This window comes from Rattus norvegicus, chromosome 17 (assembly GCF_036323735.1).
Source record: "Rattus norvegicus strain BN/NHsdMcwi chromosome 17, GRCr8, whole genome shotgun sequence".
Classification (NCBI taxonomy): domain Eukaryota; kingdom Metazoa; phylum Chordata; class Mammalia; order Rodentia; family Muridae; genus Rattus; species Rattus norvegicus.
Window position 1 is genome coordinate 8063385 of NC_086035.1, and position 20112 is coordinate 8083496.

Below are 20112 nucleotides of genomic sequence, written 5' to 3' on the forward strand. Positions count from 1 at the left end.
CCCAACACTCTCCGCTTTGCTGTTACAGCTGGGCAGTTCCCACGCGACCTCTGACGCCCTTTGGTGGTAGCTAGAAACTCAAAGGTCAATAGAAACAACTCGAGGGTTGCCAGAGCAACCATAGCGGCACCTGCCGCGTCCGGCAGGGGACTGAGCTGGAGCAGATCAAGGCTAAACATTGTCTCTCAGAGTTTTTTACCTGCATTCCACAGCTTCTGGATTTCTTCCGTGAAACGGAAGCTTCCTCTTGGCACCGGCGATGTTGTGCTTTCTGTGTCCCGGTTTCTCCGCACCAAATGTCCCGCGCGTGACTTTTCGCCGGCAAGGAGCACGCGGACATTAGAAATCCTTACTGTGACCACTTTATTAATCTTAGAAGAGGAAAAGCCACGCCGCACCAACATGGCGCGCTTATAAAACCCTAGTGCGGCGCACCCACACCTGATTGGTTGTTACCCATGATCTCATAAGGCACGCCCCGGAGTGGGCAAAGACCTGGCACGAAGGCACTCTTGCACATGCGCACAGTTAACTACCTGAAAGGGGGGCCGGCTGGCGCGGCAAAGGTTGGCGCCATCTTGCAATGGCGGAGTCTATCCTGACCTACCACGTGGGGCGCAGTGGAAGACAGCGCCATCTAGTGGTGGCGAACATATTGCGGCCCTCTACAGGCTCAGTGGTAAGAGCACTGACTGCTCTTCCAGGAGTCCTAAGTTCAATTCCCAGCAACCACATGGTGGCTCACAACCATCTGTAATGGGATCTGATGCCCTCTTCTGGTGCGTCTGAAGACAGCGACAGTGTACTCATATATAATAAATAAATAAATCTATTTTTAAAAAAATGGTCTGTCCTTCTTTTCACAAACCCAGGAGGTAACCAACCAGGGAAACGACCATGAATTAATGAACTTAGATCACTCTGTCTTCTTCTCTGTGACTCTGTGAGTTTTGTTCATGAGGTTCCCACAGGAGGCCCCTGAAAACTATACTTAGAGCAGAACCCCTCATGCTTCTCGCAGAGGCCAAGGTCTTCCTTTTCTGGTGCTACCAGGCTGTAGGGAGAACCACCTCCTGGTGGCTCCTCTCATCCCTGTTCTGCTTCCTTAGCCTTTAAGGCAAACACTAATGGCACTGTGTCACCTTTCTCTGCAGGTGTGCACAGTGGGGATATAGGCTTAGCCATTCGGTATTCACTACCCGACCACAGGTCCCCTACAGTTAAGCCAGCTCTCTTAAGCCTGCGGTGCTGTTTCAAGTTTTAAACTGTGGCATGCCTTTCTGGGATCTTAAGGTGTGAGAACTCTGATGTGCAGTGGTGGGAACTCAGATGTGCAGTGGTGGGAACTCGGATGTGCAGTGGTGGGAACTCGGATGTGCAGTGGTGAGAACTGTGATATGCAGTGGTGAGAACTCTGATGTGCAGTGGTGGGAACTCAGATGTGCAGTGGTGGGAACTCGGATGTGCAGTGGTGGGAACTCTGATGTGCAGTGGTGAGAATGCGGATGTACAGTGGTGAGAACTCGGATGTGCAGTGGTGAGAACTTTACTGTGCAGTGGTGAGAACTGTGATATGGAGTGGTGGAAACTCTGATGTGCAATGGTGAGAACTCGGATGTGCAGTGGTGGGAACTCTGATGTGCAGTGGTGAGAACTGTGATATGGAGTGGTGGAAACTCGGATGTGCAGTGGTGAGAACTGTGATATGCAGTGGTGAGAACTCGGATGTGCAGTGGTGGGAACTCTGATGGGCAGTGGTGGGAACTCTGATTGCAGTGGTGAGAACTGTGATATGGAGTGGTGGAAACTCGGATGTGCAGTGGTGAGAACTGTGATATGCAGTGGTGAGAACTCGGATGTGCAGTGGTGAGAACTCGGATGTGCAGTGATGGGAACTCGGATGTGCAGTGGTGAGAACTCGGATGTGCAGTGGTGGGAACTCTGATGTGCAGTGGTGAGAACTGTGATATGGAGTGGTGGAAACTCTGATGTGCAGTGGTGGGAACTCTGATGTGCAGTGGTGGGAACTCTGATGTGCAGTGGTGGGAACTCTGATGTGCAGTGGTAGAACTCGGATGTGCAGTGGTGAGAACTCGGATGTGAAGTCTTTGAGAAAGGTTTGATTATTATTCATACCCAATATTCACTATTACTACACACAGTTCTAAGAATGAGGAACACTCATGTGAGATGCCTGCTCAGAGTCACGTGAGCACACACGTATGAGCAGAGATAATCCACTTTCCAAACTAATGCAACACGAGGACATTCACATTTTGATAATGAAAAATACTCAAAACTGGAATATAATAAACATTTCTTTTTGGTGAAAGCTGAATTATAGTAGTAGCTGTACACGCAAAACATAACATAACATAATCTTGTACCTGCAGAGTTTATGGTACATTAAAATAAATAGGGTATATGAGACAAATAGATCATAACTAGCACAGCAGTGCGTGCTACAAAGAAGACCAAAAACTCGGGACAAGAGTGAAGTGTCTGACCCAGGAGCTAATATGTCACGGATGGCCTCTGTAGCAAGTGCCTCAGGGGAAAGATCTAAGGGAGCTCAGAGAGAGCCTGTAGAGAGCTGCACAGAGGCTGTGTGGTGGCGGAGGGCAGGGCAGCTGGGGATCAGAGGGTGGGCACAGGGTAGACGCAGTGGCTGGCAATGAAGCCAAGTACCCAGGCAACTGTTAAGATGCATCTTCTTACTGAGGACAATGGGTGAAGGACATTACCAGTGTCACTAGTTAAATGGCAGGCGGCACGTGCAAGGGTCATGGTGCAGTGCCAGACCGGCAGCAGAAGGGCAGTAAACACTGATTCCCAAACACAAACTTAGCTCTTTACCCGTACTGGGTGTTTTAGTACTAATCACAGGGCCTTGCTGTATCTTTACGAAATGAATGGGTATTATTAACATAATGCCAACTGCCCTCCAAGTTAGTCTAAAAATGAAATTTATGTACTCTAGAATTCAGGGTTGCTTACTGAATCACAAGATGCTAAATACTTTGTAAGTATTCCTCTGTAATGGTACCTTCATTTTCAACAGGATGTCTTTTGTAAAACATGTATTGGTACCCAAATGAACCAGACAAAATTAAAATAATATAAGGTTGCAACATAAAAATGTCATTTAAAGGCATCTAGCACTGTACATTATGATATATTAGTTATAAGTTTAATATAAATTTACTTAGTAAGCTAAAACACGCCTGAGAAGGTTGAGCCATCTATGTAAATCTTAGACATCTGTAGTCTGTCCTATTGAACACCTAGTGCACAGTGTCTGTGTCCTACTGACAAAGATCGCTGTCTATTCCAATTTGTTACATTGTTTCCAAATGATTCTGCAGCCACCAATTAAGAGAACTTGCAAACAGTAGACGACATTTAACCTAAACTACTTCAGCAGCTCGTCTCAAAATCCACATCTGTGCACGCAGACAACAGCTAACCCTCCTGACAGAAGATCCGGAGTCTTCGGTAGCTGGTTACCAGACAGGCATCACATCTGGGAACCACACTCTTCCCAGGTGCTTAGAGACTTCCGTGTGGACTTCGTCTGGTGTGTATCTGTCATCAGGGACCAGAACTTCCTCCATGAGAGACAGCTGGGTGAGCCTTCGGCCACAGAGCCTCACAAACTCAACGAAAGCACTGCAGCTGACCTCACACTCGCTCAGGCCCAGGGCGGTTAGGTTTTTACAGTGCTCGGCGATGCGAATAAGCTCACTGTCGAGGGGCTGAAGGCCGTTGGCACACACCACTAACTCGATCAGCCGAGGGCAGTTGAGACCGATCCGGCCCAGGATGGTTCTGCTTACTGAACGGCCGAAATAAAGGTGAGTGACGGGGGTTTCCTCTTTGAAGAATGTGTCAAACTCTTCTTCGTACAAAAAGAAGTACATGACGACGTTCACCCCCGGGGAGTGTTTAACCAGTGCGTCCCAGCTGGGTTTCTTAATGGAGTGGAACTTGATCTGCCCAGGGTTTTCACTCACAACATCTATTCGGAGATGTTCCAGGTTCACGTGAGTCTCGCTTGAGAGCGCCAGGAGGAGTTCGTCACTCAGAATGTAGTAATTCAGCGCCAGCTCTCGGAGGCCCTGACAGTGGTCCGCCACACAGAGGATTCCTGTGGGAAGTTGGGGGAAATCCTTAAGGACAAAGAGTCACACTGATTCAAAAGCAGACTTTGTAAACTTAAATTTTCTGTTGGTTATTTTACTCCACAAACAATAACTAATGATGTTTGAGAAAATATACATCGTTAAATGTGTGCAGGTTAATTAAAGTTTTCCCCAAACCCTTACACACTGGGGTGGGGGATGCAAAGTGGAGCACCCACTGTGGAAATCAGTGTGGAATCCCTGAGGAACGGAAAGCGGGATACCGTAGACTCGCTCTACCCACTCCACCCAAAAGGTTAACGGCATACCGGAGACTTGGGCAACCATGTTAACTGATACACTACTCCTAGGAGCCAAGACAGAGAAACAGCCTAGTGTCGACCGACAGATGAATGGGTTCAGAAACTGAGGCACATACACGCAGTGACTTTACTGAGTCATCGGGGACAACGAAATTGTGACATCTTCAGCAAAGTGACTCAACCCTGAAATCACGTTACACAAAATGAGGTAGATTCGGAAATATATTTCACACTTTCTAACACTCTCAAAGTTTATAAATTCACACACACACACACACACACACACACACACAGCATGTCCTTCTAGGTAACAGTCCATCTTGAAGATGAGGCAGGAACCCGGAGGCAGACACTGAAGGTCACGGAGGATGCCGCTTGCTCGTTTGCTTCCACGGCTCACGCAGCCTGCTTTTCCACACAGGGACTCCACCCGAAGTGGAGCCACAGCAATTATTAATCAGGAAATGCCCCACCGTCCTGCCTTTGGGCCAATGATGGAGTGTTTTCTCAATTAAAGTTCCCGTTTCCCAGGTGACCTCAGCTCTATGGAGCGTGAGAGGGGCTAGGAAGGGAAGGAAGGTGTGGGGGAAACAGGAGAGACAAATGGGGTTCACGTGACCTGAAAGCAGAGGGGCAGGAAGCGGAGGGAGGGCCCAAGGGAGGAGTCGAGGCAAATATGGCCACGAGTCTACATGAAAATGCCCTAAGACCCACTCCTTTGAAGTGTTCATTTTAAACTGACCAGAGAAGAAAAAAGAACATGCGTGCCAAAATCTTAACCAGATACTCGAAAACCTCAGTAGTTAACGAGCTTGCTGTGCTGCTGTGTGAAGTTGGAGGTGGCAGTGTGTCAGCGACCCTAGTGCAATCCTACAAGATGGACGGTGGCCATGAGGAATCCCCACAAGCCCCTGGGCCATCTGACCTGGTGTACACAGTGGCCAACAAGACGCCCTGTCTCAAACAAGTTGGAAAAGGGTTTTTGACAAAAACGCCACATTCCTCCATCGTAGTGACAAGAATGGGTTTTCGTTTTGATCCCCGGGCGTGGGGATATGGGGGCTACGGGGCTGCTTCAGCCTGTCTGCAGCAGCTGGCTGTGATTTGGGGGGTGGGGTAGTTGTGGTTTATTAGTAGTGGTACTCAAATAAGAAACAAAGGAAGAAAAATTAGATTCAGGGATCTCTGTGTGTGTGTGTGTGTCTGTCTGTCTGTCTGTCTGTCTTTCCTTTATCTTTCTCTCTCTGTCTCTCTGCCTCTTTGTCTCTCTGTCCCTCTATCTGTCTGTCTCTCTCTCTCCCCTCATTCTTTCTCTCTTATTTACTATTAGGAGGTAAAATTGAAAAATAAAGGGTAGGAAAAGAACCACAGAGTAGCAACTACCTGCTATACTTCATGTTAAAAACCAAAGCAATTGGGTTCGGTCCCCAGCTCCAACAAAAAAAAAAAAAAAAAAAAAAAAAAAAAAAAAAAAAAACCAAACAAACAAAAAAAACAAAAAAAAAACAAAAAACCAAAGCAATGTGTCTCAAAATAACGGAGAATACATATGATGAACCTATAGCTGACCTTATGTAAACGGGGGAAACCCGCAGTCAGTCTGATTAAATGAGGAACAGAGCAAGGCTGCTCTCTTACTGTCGTAATAGAAACCATAGGACATTAGAGAGCTGCAAATAAAAGGAATGTAAATAAGTGTGCTAGTAGTTTCTGGTCAGTTTGGGAAAGATATTTTCTGAAGACACAACTGACATCTAATTTGAAGATTAAGATCACTTTTGAATAAAATTAATAAATTACATTACAAAGGCATGTGCTTTTTCAACGAGTGACCTACTGTTACTATAATAAAAGCTCTTATTCAATTTATATAAAAAAAATACACCCTACCATCAGAGGAAACGTGAGGACAGCTACTCATTTTGAGGAGTCTCAGGGTGTCACTGTTGTTAGCCACAAGAATCTTCAGGGAAGGGTCGTCCACTGGCGTGTCCTCAATCTTAATCGATGATAACGATTTTGAGTTGACAAACACGACTGTAAGCGCCGACACAAAGTGAGACTTGTGTGGCAAAAGGGAAAAAGTTGTGAAAACGTTATTCAAAACTCACAGTTTCGATCCAGTGGCTTTAAAATATGATCTGCTAAATGCTAAAAGATATGATAAAAAACAATAACTATATTAGGTTTCCATGGTATCACTAGCCAGTAGAAGACATTTCTATCTCCTTTTTAAGTAAAATTTCAAGCTGAGTATACAAAGAGTGGGTTTCAGGTTGGGGATTTAGCTCAGTGGTAGAGCACTTGCCTAGCAAGCACAAGGCCCTGGGTTCAGTCCTCAGTTCCGGGAAAAAGAAAAAAAAATCAAAGAGTGGGTTTCCTTACGACAATTTCTTTTTTTTTTCTTCTTTTCTTTTTTCTTTTTTTCGGAGCTGGGGACCGAACCCAGGGCCTTGCGTTTGCTAGGCAAGCGCTCTACCACTGAGCTAAATCCCCAACCCCTTTACGGCAATTTCTTGCACGTATGTCTTTAAACTTTGTTCTTAACCATGCCCTTCTGTCTGCCGTTCCCTGCCCTCCCAACTTACCTGTCTCAGATGCCTCCCTGCTCCCTTCAAATACTACTCCTGCTCTCTTGTCATATATATTCCATTTGCCTCTTTCCCTCCCCTCTTTCATGGTTCCCCTCTCTTTTTATGATCTCAAACATGCATGTATACACACACTCACACACACACACACACACAGAGAGAGAGAGAGAGAGAGAGAGAGAGAGAGAGAGAGAGAGTGAGTGTCTGCATGAGGTAAAGCATGCAGTATTTGTTTTGTTTTCCTGGGTCTGGTAAACTGCAGTTGACATAATGATCTCCACTTCCACATATTTTCCTGCAAACACCATGATTTCGCAAGTCTTCCAGGCGAAATAAAACCCTACTGTGTATATACTTCATGTACATGCTTCATTCACCCATCCGTTGACGGACAACTAGCCTGGTTCTACTTGCTAGCCACTGTGGACAGTAGAAGAGTAAACATGGCTCTGTATGCACCGTGTCAGTGACTTGTGAGGATTTACCTCAGCAGATCTGCATCCTGTAGTTCTTCTGATGCGTGTTCTGGCCTTCTGTCGGGGATTAGGTTGATGTAGGTATTTGGGCTCAGCTTTAGGTCTATTCTAATGGTTTCTGTACAGCGTAAGAGATAGGAGTCCAGCTTTGTTCTTCTACATGTGGATACCCGGTTTCCCAACTTATGTTTGCTGAAGATACTATGCTGTGCTTTTCCCAGTGTGTGTTTTTTGACTTCTGTCTGTAGCTGTTTGAGCTCAGTTTTCTGTCTTATGCTCCACTAACACTGCTGTTGAGAAGTCTGCCCTGTGACGGTTCCAGGCAGTTTCTGCAGTCTAACTTGAGGCCGCCTTTGTCCTGGCACATTGCTCTTTCTGACTATAACCGCTTTGGCAATGAGGGTTTATTCAAGCTACCACGTGAGTCATAGAATGTTTTTTTCTACCTCTGTGAAGAATGTCAATGCAATTTTGATGGAGACCATGTTGAAGCTGTAAATCACTCTGGCTACCATAGCTACTTTCTACCCTATTAATTCTGTCTCGAGGTCTCCCATCTTCTAGTATCTTCTTAAATTTCTTTCCTCACTATCTTAAGGTTTTTGTTACAGAGATCTTTCACTGCCTCACTCCCTAATTAAGTTTAATTCTGAGTTTTCAGGGTCTGGAGGGGCATTATAGATGGTGTTTTTTCTTGATTTTTTTCTTTCTTACCAGTTTCATTATTAATAAACAGAAAGGCTACAGCTTTTACATGGTGATTTTATGTCTCGTTACTTTGCTGGAGTTTGAGAGTTCTCTGGTGGACTCTTTGGGATCTTGTGAGCATAGAATCACGTCTACAAGCAAGAATAATTTGTGTTCTTCCTTTCCTATCTTTCTTTTTTTACTTCTCTTATCTTACTGCTCTAACTAAGGCTTCGTGTACAGCACTGAATGAGAGTGGTTTAAGTGAACATACTTGTCTAATGTTCCAGGAAGGTTAGGTTCCAGGAAGGTTGAACTTTGTCAAAGGCCTCTCCTATGCCTAGGGAGATGATCATGTGATTTCCATTTTTAAACCTAATTGTGTATTGCATTACACTGAGTGGTATGCATACGCGAAAACCAACCTAGAATCCCTGGGGGGAGGGGGATAATTTGTTGGTGGTGTAGATATCTTAATGTGCACATCACATCCCTCTATCAGAAAGTTTCATAGCACAACAGGAAATGGGAAGACGAGGACAGAAGAGTCCCAAGCATGTCGTAAAGGCTGCCTCAGCTCTTTTAACTGTAAGAATGTGATGTCCGATGTTAAGAGGAGACACTTTGCTTTATTTTCTCGAATGGGGATTAGCTAATTACAGACAACCAGACAAGCCCAGTGCAGAGTCTGCTTCTCTATGTTTCCTGAATAAGGAACGAGTTTTTTTACATTTTGAAGGGGTTGGACATAATCAGAAGCGTAACCACATGCCACAAGACCCGCACGGCACAGACTTTAACACTCACAGACCAAGTCTGCACGGCACGCAGCCACGTGCTTCCCTTTCCGTGTTGTCTGCACCAGCCTTCCCACGGCAACAATGGAGCTGAGGGGCTGAGGCAGAGACATAGATGCTTATTCTCTGGGCTTTTCTGACCGCTTGCGAGGAGAAATGCATTTCCCCTCTTTGCAGAGTAGTCAATAAACATTTGTCAAAAGAATGAAGGCTTATAATCTTACGGGTTTTTTTTTCTAGCAGATTTAAACAATGGAGATGAAAATAGTTACATGTTTTAAAGGATCACAAAATAAAGCTAATTAATAATTTTGCCTTCAAGATAGGCAGAATTCCATTTTCAGATTTACTCTTTCTGGCAAAGTCAAAAAGTATGGAAACCAAATTTTCCTTCCACAAAATTAGTTTCGGCTATATTAAAGGTTCTACCAGTCCTGTTAGGATGGCCACGCTGGCTTATAAACACGTAAACACGTTGACTTACACTAATTAAAAATGGTTTTCCGAGTAGTAGAGGCTAGAGGCCTCCTAAGTTATTACAGAACTGTAAGTTCCTTTCAAGAACTGTAAGGTTGGTCCTTTTTTCCCTGCTCCCATCAGCTCTGGATTAGCTGTTTTATTCTGAAGGACATTGAAACAGCACAGCTTCGTTAGAATCAATTTGCTACACTCTTTATGTTTAGCAAAATACCGAAATTTTACCTAGTTCTCCCACTCACGTACACATAGGGAAACCAAGAATGGATCCCAGAGAGTCTCTTCAGGCTGTTCAGAGGCTCAGGAGCACACTCGGACAGACAGGGCTGCCTACTGCCTGCCACCTGCTGGTGAACTGTACCGCTGAACCCAGATGCTGGCCCAGGAGGCTGCTGGGAAATGCTGGCCTTAGCTTTGCCAAGAAGCATCAGGCCAACCTGACGCTGTGCTTTATAAACAAGGAAGTAACTAGTTAGCGCTAGTAAGCTTTCGCCTGATTACTTACAGTATTCTAAATCCCCAAATGACCCAGTTCCCCCCCCCCCCCAGCATATCTCTTAAAAAGACAACAGGCTAGCAGAAAGCCTGGCCAGGAGAGCCATGACCCAGTTTATAGGAGAGACGATGTAGCTTTCCCTGTCCTCTACTGCGGGAGGTTTCCATGAGGTGCATTTTCTCAGCAACCACGATAAAGCGCTTGTTAAAAACCAAATACTATTTTAACCTGGCTTTATGGTGCTTAAGGAAAAAGGACGGACTCTCATCCTTCAAAGAGAGTGTGAGAAGGAGGCAGAGAACAGGCTAAATTAATCAGTAAGGTGGCACTGAGCACTAAGGAATGATGGAAAGACCATAAAATGTCCAACATGTGGTGCACATGTGGTGGTTGGTGTGTGCTATCCACCTGACAGAACCTAGAACCGTCTTGGAGATCATGTATGTATGTATGCATATGCATGCATGCATGCATGCATTTACTTATCCATTTATTTATCTGTGTATGTTCACACATGTTCACATGCTTTTGCCCACTCGTGGAGGTCAAAGGTCACAGTCGTTGGAGTGGGTTCTCTCCTGCCATCGTATGGGTTCTGGGGATCAAAACTCAGGTTCTTCAATTTGGAGAGAAGTGCCCTTCCCCACGGAGCCGCCTCACTGCCCTGACTGTGCTGAGGCGAGGAGACTCACTGCCCGTGTGTAGCACCGCTCCCTGACTGTGAGAGGGGAAGAACGGCAGCACGGGACATCCTCTGCTGCCTGAAAATGGACGCCCCGTGAGCAGATGCTTCAAGCTCCCGCTGCCCTGACTTCCCCGCCATGACGGACTGGGCCCTCAGACCGCCAGGGTGGCCCTCTCTCCCTTACATGCTTTACACAGGTTATTTTCTCACCGCCACAGAACGAGCAACTCACACCGAAGGAGGAGAGGACCTGGTGACACGCGGACGAGGCCTAAGTGAGACAGCGGTCTCTGCAGCCGACAATCCTCCTCGCCCCTCAGCAACTCCGTCTTTCCTCTCTGCTTATCCAGTATCCAGTTCTAACTGTCAGGCAGACCCTGGGGCTCGCTGGCCAGCCAGTGTAGCCTAATCGGTAAATTCCAAGCCAATGAGAAACTCAAATCTTAGAGGAGGGTGACAGTGTTTCTGGGGGTGACACATTAAGGGTGTCAATGGCAGTCCCATGTATGTACACACATGTTCACCTGCACATACGTGGACACAAACATTTAAAAAGCTTATCATATCTCGCCAGAAGGACAGTATCCTTACCTTTGGCATATTCATGAAACTGGGCTTGGCTGTTGAAATCAATCCCAAGGTCTGGATAGAGCAATTTACCAGCTGAGAAAGGATATGACAGGCGGCTTCCGCTGACTCAGTACTGCTATCAACCTATAAAGACCATTTTAAATCTAAATTTCCCGAAGGCGATTTATCAGTACTACACTGCACATGCAATTACTTAATGGGATCCAATAACCAAGTTCTGCTGATCCCTTTCATCAGTATGAGTGATTGTTTTGATATAAAATGTCTGAGCCCACAAAGGGAGAAACAGAGATGACAAGGTAACTCGTTAGCGCTTCGAGCTTTCAGCCCTTCATAATTATCTGGGAATTATTAATAGCCAGATGAGAAAACTGAATTTTACGTCATTCAGTTACAGCTTAAGGTCTCTATTTCAGTCCGCGCAATGGCGAGAGAAAAAGGAGAAATCAAGGTGGGATAAAATGCTGAGGATTTACCAGGAGCACAAGAGCAAGGCTCCAAACACAGAAAACACGTCAATGTCGGCACGCCAACGGACGCTGCTCCATACCTTAAAGCTGACGTACTGAAGATGTGCCGCGTGCTTTTTGATGATCTGTTGAATGAGGTCGGGATGAGTGGACTTAAAATAAGAGGTTGCTGATTGGTTCAGCTCGAACTCGAACTTCCTCCAAAGATCGGGAATGTGGAACACTTCGTTCCAACTCCTACACACAGAAGATGCCCGGGCTCGATCTACTAAAGGAAGATACTGAAAAATCCGTAATATGACGTGGTGAGGTAACGTGCCCCAGTCCAGAAGGGCAGAGAGCATCTGAGTCTGGCGGAGGGAAGTGCAGAGCCCACGTTTGGGCTGTTTCACGGCTGGTGACGAGTGAACAACTTTATTCACGGTGGAGAAATTATTCCTCTTCATTCTGCAAGTGCCAGAAAGCGTTTGTTCGTTTCTTTTTCGCTTTCCCACAAAAGTATTTGTACCCTAACTGTATAAAATAACATTAGAAGGGGAGAGTAATCCAACAGACATGATTCCGGCAGCAATCTTCCATTTCACGCACTGATCCGTGCTACTTTGTGCTACTGAGGACAGAGGTCGGCGCAAAGCTGCACTCAAAACCAGGCTCCAGGGCTCAACGGATGGTAAAGGATAGGACTGAAGTTGAACAGATTGTACGAAAGAACAAAGGAGAATTGAACGCAGCCCTGTTTGTGTGTGAGAGCATCCAAAGAGCAAATCCCCCACTTTTGTTTTCCCCATGGTCAAGTGCTAATCCTTACTGTATCCCCCAAAGGAAACACCACGCTGAAATCCCGTTAAAATCCCAGGAAATCTGGGAGACAGAACCACTAAACCAAAACTGGGGAAACGCCTCAGCCATGCCACGGACTAACCATGTGTGGCTCTAACCCTGCTTCCTCATCCGTAAAGCGGGGATCAGAGCAGCCATAAAGCCGCTGTGAGGAGCGGAAGACCACTTGGTGTGTGCAGCGCATGCTCAGGAAAGGCTGCTGTGCTAACCACCCAAGCCACGCTGCTAACAGACAGCCGAATGACTGGCGATGGATTTCAGGTGACAGCTTGCACCTAAGAATTCTGGGAAACTCGGATGTAGCAGGGGCAGAGTTGTTGAATGTACATGTCTGTGTCTCTGTGGTCACTACTAAAGAACATAAGAAAGGACATTATTCTCCTCCCAGAAAGATTCTCCAGGTGTTAACTACTGGATATACTACAAAGTATCTAGCGCCGAGAAGACCACATGTGTCAAGATAGAGATAGATAGATAGATAGATAGATAGATAGATAGATAGATCAATTTATCTTTAATCTTCCTACAGATTTATATAAGAACACAAAATATTAAATATACAATTATCTGAGAGGCTTTAAAAAAGGGGCGAAAATGGTTCAGAACTCAACTCCGATTGATGACTTAACCCTGACTGACTCCACCCATCAATCAAGGACATATATACACACAAAGGCAGTGCCAGAATTGAACATACCTTCAAATCTGCTGAGAATATTTATTCACAACGTAAGGTGCATCTGTCTTCTGATTCAGATTGGGCGACGTGAAACATTTCTTAGCCACAACATAAAGGTGGATCCCAGGAGCAGGACTGACCTCTAAAATCACTGCGGAAGTAGGAAAAGTCATTTTGGGGCGCTTGGGAGCTGCAGTGGAAAACCCACACCTTGAAAACCCACACCTCAAGCATCAAAGGAAGGGTTACTGTAAGCGTCTCCATCTGACGGAAGAGCTACATGGGGACCTTAGAACCTGTCACCCAACGCAAGGCAATAACACAGAACACAGCCTGCAGACGGAACGGACTCTTTACTGCTACTTCTCTTAAAACCCCTGTATGCGGGGCTGGAGAGATGGCTCGGCGGTTAAGAGCACTGGCTGCTCTTACAGAGGACCCAGGTTCAATTCCCAGCACCCACACACGCACCAGCCACACACACGGTACACAGACACAAATGCAGGCAAAATACCATTACAGGCAAATAAACCCCTTAAAGATGTTATATTGACACCAATAATTCAATAGAAATACACGTCGATTTTCTCCTCGTGTGAATTAATAGAGCATTAAACCACCCTCTCAATTACAAACTTCATATTGTAGCTGCACGTCGGTATACCTTAGAGTGTAAGATAAACTGATTTTTATTACTTAGAAATACTTTTCGATCATGTGTCCACTATTTAGTTAGATAGTATGAATCACTTGGTCACATCTCAGTCCCGTTTAAATTGTTTTCTTGGAACTGTTTATATAAAATTCTTCCTTTAATGTATGGGGCCGTTTATTTAAAGGGCCTGATTCCTTTCTTTTCATGTGAAGGAAATGGATCCCTCCTTTTTTCAAGACTCCCTTACCCGAAGGTGGTTTCCCAGTCACAGTTCCTGCTGAGCTGAGGATATGAAGCTGCCATGGGGCATCCACCAACACCCATCTGACTTCACTTTCGGTCTTGGAAAGACACCACAAAACCATCATTAGGGCATATAATAATTTTATGCTTAGGTTATCTATCATTATATACATATATGTGATTTTATTAGTAAGTTATTAACAATAAGACCATTTTTTGCCCATATGAAAACTAGTTTGTGGAAATATCACAGCCCTTACTAGAAGTTTCACTGGAAGCTATACTAAGGTTACGTATAAGGCAGAAAAGGACTCTGAAAATTCACATTTTACTTAATATCTATGGAGAGAGATCATGAAAATTTAAGTAGTTCACAATTACATGTATTGGTTTATTAGCTGTATAAATCGGCATAGTTCAAGCTTCTCTGTGGTATTTAAGATACATTTACTTCCAAAAGAAACTTGCTTTTTTTTTTAAAGGGATAAACTCATTTTTAAGTACATCATTTGAAGACCCAAGTTTGGCAATACGTACTTGGATTGAACACATCTTTTGAGAGGCGAGGTTGCACAGAACTTGACATGCACCAACCCTTAGGAATCCCTGAGGTAGATGGGTACCGAGCAGCCTGTCCCCTATCCCAGCAACCAGACTGGACAAGAAGGAGGCGACGCCAACCCAGGGCTGAGTTTAAAGTGTAAAAATGAATACAGATGGCAGTGCAAATGCACCGCTCTAAAACTGCTCGGTGCAATTTATCTTACATTCTAACTGTCCAGAGAAACGGGCTTGGGGACAGCCCGACCCTAACCCGAAAGACCCTCCACAAAACCAGCGGGAAAGCAGAAAAGCTCCGGGGGTCTGGGGGAGGGGGACGGCTCGGCTCGGCTCGGCGGGGGTCGGTTCCGAGCGTGTTCGACTCCATTCCTGCCTCCACGGCCAGGCAGCTCCGGGGGCTCCTGCAGTTCGGCCCGCCCCGCCGGCTCCCAATTGCTGCGCCACAAACGTTACCTCAGAACGCGCGCCTCAGGGCAGCCAGCCCCAGGCAGGCCCTCCGGTCAAGCGCAGGACTCTGCGTGACAAACGCCAGCAGCCACCTTCTCTGGTGGGCGAGCTCCAGCGCCGCCTAAAGCCGAGGACGCTGAGGGACTGAATGGGTCCAGCAGGCCAGGCCCCGCCCACGCCACGCCCCTCCAGGAAGCCTTGCCCCAATATGCTAATATACGGCCCCTCGAATCCCCGCCCCCGGGCAGCCTCGCCCCACCCCCAGCAGCTGCTTTTATCCCTGGTCCCCAACTACACCCCGCCTCCCGGAAGTGGCTGCTTCTCAGAGATGCCACGCCCCCGTCAATCCCGTCTCGCCCCCAGCCGCTATGTTTGAATTCAGGGTTCACCGAGAGGTAGACCCCGAAGCCCGCCCGCGCCCCGCCCACCGGCAGAAGCTCCACCCCCTAGAGGCTATGACTCTAGGTAGCCTCGCCCCGCCCCCCAGCCGCTCTGTTGGAGCCCAAGATCTCACCTGGTGCATGCAGGTTCCCAGGCCTCTACAAGTCCTTTGGTGGTCCCAGAGCGTGGGAGAGTGCTCCTTAAGTCACAAGCGGTATGGTTAGTGAGTATTCAGTTAAATAACCGGCTGCTTGACCCAAACTAAGAGTTCCAGTTTTCAGGTTTTAACTTGAGAAGGACACCCCACTACCACCTGCCATGATAGCCTCTCAGGTCCTGAGCTGCCTGCAGAAGCTCACCTGTGAGCTGCCAACCCGCCAGCCCAGCGCAAAAAGGAATGTACAATGGGTTATGGATTTTAAAGCTTGATTTAAAAATTACTTCAAAATATGAGATCAAGTCATGCACAGCATTCTGGAACACAGTTCTATGTTAACGTATAGCGTCTCTCCTATTCTTTTTGTAATGACCAGATTTATTGCGGTATGACTGACAAACAAAAACTGAACATACCCTAGGTTTTGTTGCCTTTGAAACCATCCTTGCTGACAAGATAATGAAAATACCATAGATGTATGTCTCCCCGAGATTCACCTAGGTCCCCCTGTAATTCCCCCATCATGGTCCTCCCTGACCTGACACTTTAGAGTAATTTGCAGTTCATATTATTTCCATGGTGTCTAGCTGTCAGCTATTTTTCCCTCCAGAGTTCAGGTGACACAGATCTTGCCACATTTGCTCCAAGTGACCTGGATAGACACCCCCCCCCCGTTTTGTCCTTCTTTGATTTCTTTGAGATTGTCTTGTCACCTTATGAACTTAGATGCATATGCCAGTCTAGATCATTCAGGTTTGCCAAAGCCTCAACTTTGTAAAATTCGCTTCCATCCATGGACTCAACAAGCCACTTGCAAAATCTTGTTCCTCAGGGAAGTCTCTGCAGCTTAGATCTATCTTGAACCAGTATAGACTTGGGATCCCCACTCTGACCCACTATGGCTCAGTCCTAGTTACACATCTCACCACCCCTAGCAAGAAACTTGCAACTTCTGTCCCACTCACCCCCCTCCCCCGAGAAAGCAGCTGTATCACCGGAAAAAAACAGACCACCCCAACTTGGGTGACAACTCACTGGAAAGTTGCCAGCCTGGAGTCCTCTGCTCAGCTCCCAGATAGTTCAATGATCATGAAGGTGTCTGCAGCTCAGCTCAGCGGGTCGGAGTCTGGCTCCCAGCCCAGCAGCTGTGAACAGCTTCTACACAGCTGGGGAGGAGCCTCGAGAAGGCTCGGATTCCATTCCCCAGGTACACGACCTTCTCTTCCCCTCCTAAGTGCTTCCTGGAGGGGCTGTTTCAGTTTCAAGGAAACATCCCTTATACTGTGCGCATAGCTTTAGATGTCACCTTTTCATGGTGTCCCAAAGATAATGCGTCTTACATTTACGTTTTTAAATCTTTTAATTGTTGTCCTTGGATGAATATAGCAATTCCTCTCCCCTGTCCTCATGTCCCGAGCCTTTGTCCTTGTGATGGCCTCTGGGATCTCTCCGTGGGGCTTTACCTCATTTACTGCAGTTGTCATTTTCGGCTGTCCCCGGGGCATCTCTGTCTTTACTGAATTCCATTCACAAACTACGTTGACCTCCTTATTTCATTCAGCCGTTCGTGTTCTCCAGGGCTTCCTTCAGCTTTGTTTGTTTACGCCGTCTTTCATCTCTTGTGAGTGGATTTATCGTCACGCTTTTTAGATTCTTATTCCATCTAGGTCGCTCTCGTTGTAGAACATTACTCTGGATGGGTAGGGTTTGGAGGGGACATGTCTTGGTTTGCTGTTACTTTGTGTTATTACATTGGAACTTGCCTATCCATCAGGAGCTAGGTCGTTGGTTTACTTTTGTTATTATTTGAATGAAGTTCGTTATTTTACGTGGAAGCATTTGCGGCGTTTAGGAGGGACGAGGTCGTAGCAGGGGTTGAGTTGCTGTTTTTCTCTGTTAGAATAGCACTTAGAGTCATAGGTTCTATCCATAGCCCTTCCTTGCTGTTGAAAATTAAACTCCCATTGTTTAACGCTGTGCTGGCTCATCCTAGGTCAGCCGGACACAAACTGGAGTTACTTGAAAGGAGGGGGAACCCACGTTGTTGAGACAATGCCTCCATAAGATCCAGCTGTAAGGCATTTTCTCAATTCGTGACTGGCAGGGTAGAGCCCAGCCCATTGTGGGTGGAAACACCCCTGGCTGCTGGTCCTCGGTTCTATAAGCAGGCTGAACCAGTCATGAAGAGTAAGTCAGTAAGCAGCACCCTTCCATGGTCTCTTCTGCCTTGACAAGTACGAGCACTGGTGAACTGTTATCTAGTATTTGCAAAACTGGCACCTGCAGCTTCCTGGCCCAGCTCTTTCAGCCTGAGACCGCTTACCCCCAGAGACCTCTCCCCCACGCCGTGGTTCCAGACGGCTGTTGCCTGTTGGTGCGACTCCATCAGAGTGCCTGTGGCCCACGTGACCCCAGCTTCTCTGCACATGCGCCTGTTCTTTCTTCATTCCCTCACTGTTCCAGCCAGGATGCCGCATATCTTCAGCTTTAATCATTTTAGGGAGTAAAGAGACATTGATAATACTATGAATACTTGTATGTTAGCTATTGTCAGTGAAGCAAAGGCCAGATCAGACCTGATTAAAAGCACATAAATGTAGGTCTATTTGGTATTGCTCCCAGACACGTTCAGCGGGGCCAGAGAAGTCGCGAGGGTACCTGGATTAAGGTGGGGAGGTTTTATAGACCTTGGGCGGGCACTGGGGTGGGCTTGCCATGTCTGAAAGTTGGGTTGCCGCTGCTGCCAGAAATGAGGAACTGGGCTTTTGGTGCCATTCCTTTGTTCGGAGTTTTCTCAGTGCGGGCAGGGTCAGGGGAAGGAGAGCAGAAGGGGTTTCCCTGCTTGTGCAGGGGCAAACTCCAGCCAAACAGTCCGTATAAATGGAGAGGGAGAGGGGGAGAGAGCGGGAGAGGGAGGGGCAGGGGCAGGGGCAGGGGCAGGGGCAGGGGCAGGGGCAGGGGCAGGGGCAGGGGCAGGGGCAGGGGCAGGGGCAGGGGCAGGGGCAGAGGCAGAGGGGGAAAACATACAGTAAGATTAGTGGTTAGTAGATGATAGAGAACCAACAGAAGAAAGGAATACTCATGGGGTGGTCTACAGGGGCAAAAGACCTATTTTAGGGAAATGAGAAAAGCCTGGAGAGCGGTATAGATGTGGATAACACGGAACACCCTCATCTTTAGGAGGCCGAGGTACGGAGACACTGAAAATGGGGCCACTTACGATCTTCAGGCAAGAAAAAAAAAATAATGAGAAAGGGGCGGGAACCGCAACAACATAAGACAAGAACAAAGGCGGGGCCAACCTGGCTTTAGAAGCCGGATCCTGCCTTCTAATGTATTAACCCGTATTAAGGACTTTTCTGAGATGATAAATTTACCTTTATGGAACAGATGCAGAAAGAGCCTCATTTCCTCTGCTTTCTGGGTTTTCGACAGTGTGAGGCGATGGAGAATCACTTCCTGATTCTGCTACTTCCTGTTGTACTGAGTTCAAGGTAGGACACTCTCTCTGCCCACTGCTCCAGATAACAGGGCGTCCGTTGTTTTCAGAGAGTTCCTGGGCTGGCTAAGACATCTGTTCACAGCAAGGTCTTAGATGTCAGCTGGCACACAGAGAGTGCTATGCTAAGAATGTCCTCGTGCCCTCCTCAGTTCGATTGCTGAATTCTAAATTGGAAGCTGGTGCTACCGGATAGGGTACTTTGAGGAGTGGGGGTGGGGGTGACATCAGTGTCTTCACTTAAAAAAAAAATTACAAAATGCTGGCTCTCTCCTACCCAGTGAAGATGCAGACAGCAGAAGTGATGACAGGAAACAGGCCCACAATGAATCCACAAGCGTTTGCTGTTGAACCCCACTGCTTCCAAATTGTGAGGTTTCCAGTTTCCAAGCCACACACTTTACGGTACTTTATTAGAGCAGGCTAAATGGACAAGGACAGCAAGTCATTGAATACATGCAGACAGGCAGTCACGTTCTTTCTGGGCCTTCTAGACCAGTGCCACAAGGTTACTACACAGATGACGTCAGACATTGCACTCACGTGCTCTAAGCTGCACGGACCTGGGTCAGACACAGGAATTTGCTAAGCATCCTCAGAACATTGGTTCCTATCGAGCTTCCTGCTGTTTCCTTCCTTCCTCACTACTAAAGCCTAACTTCTGACAAGAACCCTACCAGGCAGGACATACCAAGGACTGAAAAGTCCCACCCAGGCTGAACCTGGGCCCCTCCTCTGATTGGAAGTAATTGTTTTCCTCACCTGGATTAAATGGGACTTAATTTGACCACCACTTCAGATTCTTCAGCAAGAGGGTTCATATGTCTTTCTCATAAAGAAAAAAAAACTGCATTTGACATATGCTGGTAACATTTTCTGGTGAAGGGATTGTTACTTGGGGTGGGTAATACTGAGCTTACTACTCTATCAAGTGTC

General features: G+C 46.7%; 1 protein-coding gene across 6 annotated transcripts; it reads right to left on the bottom strand.

The window, feature by feature from the left end:
* Positions 1–346: 346 nt before the first annotated feature.
* Positions 347–19536, bottom strand: Fbxl21 (F-box and leucine-rich repeat protein 21). 6 transcript variants are annotated; one of them, XM_039095612.2, is made up of 10 exons: positions 19055–19306; positions 16713–18162; positions 15654–15719; positions 15146–15260; positions 14136–14229; positions 13252–13384; positions 11795–12161; positions 11245–11367; positions 6335–6506; positions 347–4147 (listed from the first exon to the last, which is right to left on the bottom strand). In XM_039095612.2, exons 7-10 carry the CDS (start codon positions 12158–12160, stop codon positions 3504–3506), a joined length of 1305 nt encoding a protein of 434 aa, XP_038951540.1. In that variant the 5' UTR covers position 12161; positions 13252–13384; positions 14136–14229; positions 15146–15260; positions 15654–15719; positions 16713–18162; positions 19055–19306; the 3' UTR covers positions 347–3503. The 6 variants fall into 6 exon arrangements, with proteins under 6 accessions (XP_038951540.1, XP_038951543.1, XP_038951542.1 ...); XM_039095615.2 differs by lacking the exon at positions 13252–13384 and having other exon boundaries at positions 19055–19536; XM_039095614.2 differs by lacking the exon at positions 14136–14229 and having other exon boundaries at positions 19055–19307.
* Positions 19537–20112: the final 576 nt, after the last annotated feature.

Bases quoted from the DNA above. Each gene is read 5' to 3' on its own strand.
- Fbxl21 (XM_039095615.2), bottom strand. From the start codon at position 14,212: ATGGGTGTTGGTGGATGCCCCATGGCAGCTTCATATCCTCAGCTCAGC. The intron at 12,162-14,135 runs GTAAGGGAGTCT...TGGCACTTGCAG, and splicing joins GACTGGGAAACCACCTTCGG to AATGAAGAGGAATAATTTCT. The intron at 6,507-11,244 runs GTAAGGATACTG...TTGCCACACAAG, and splicing joins GTTTCATGAATATGCCAAAG to TCTCACTTTGTGTCGGCGCT.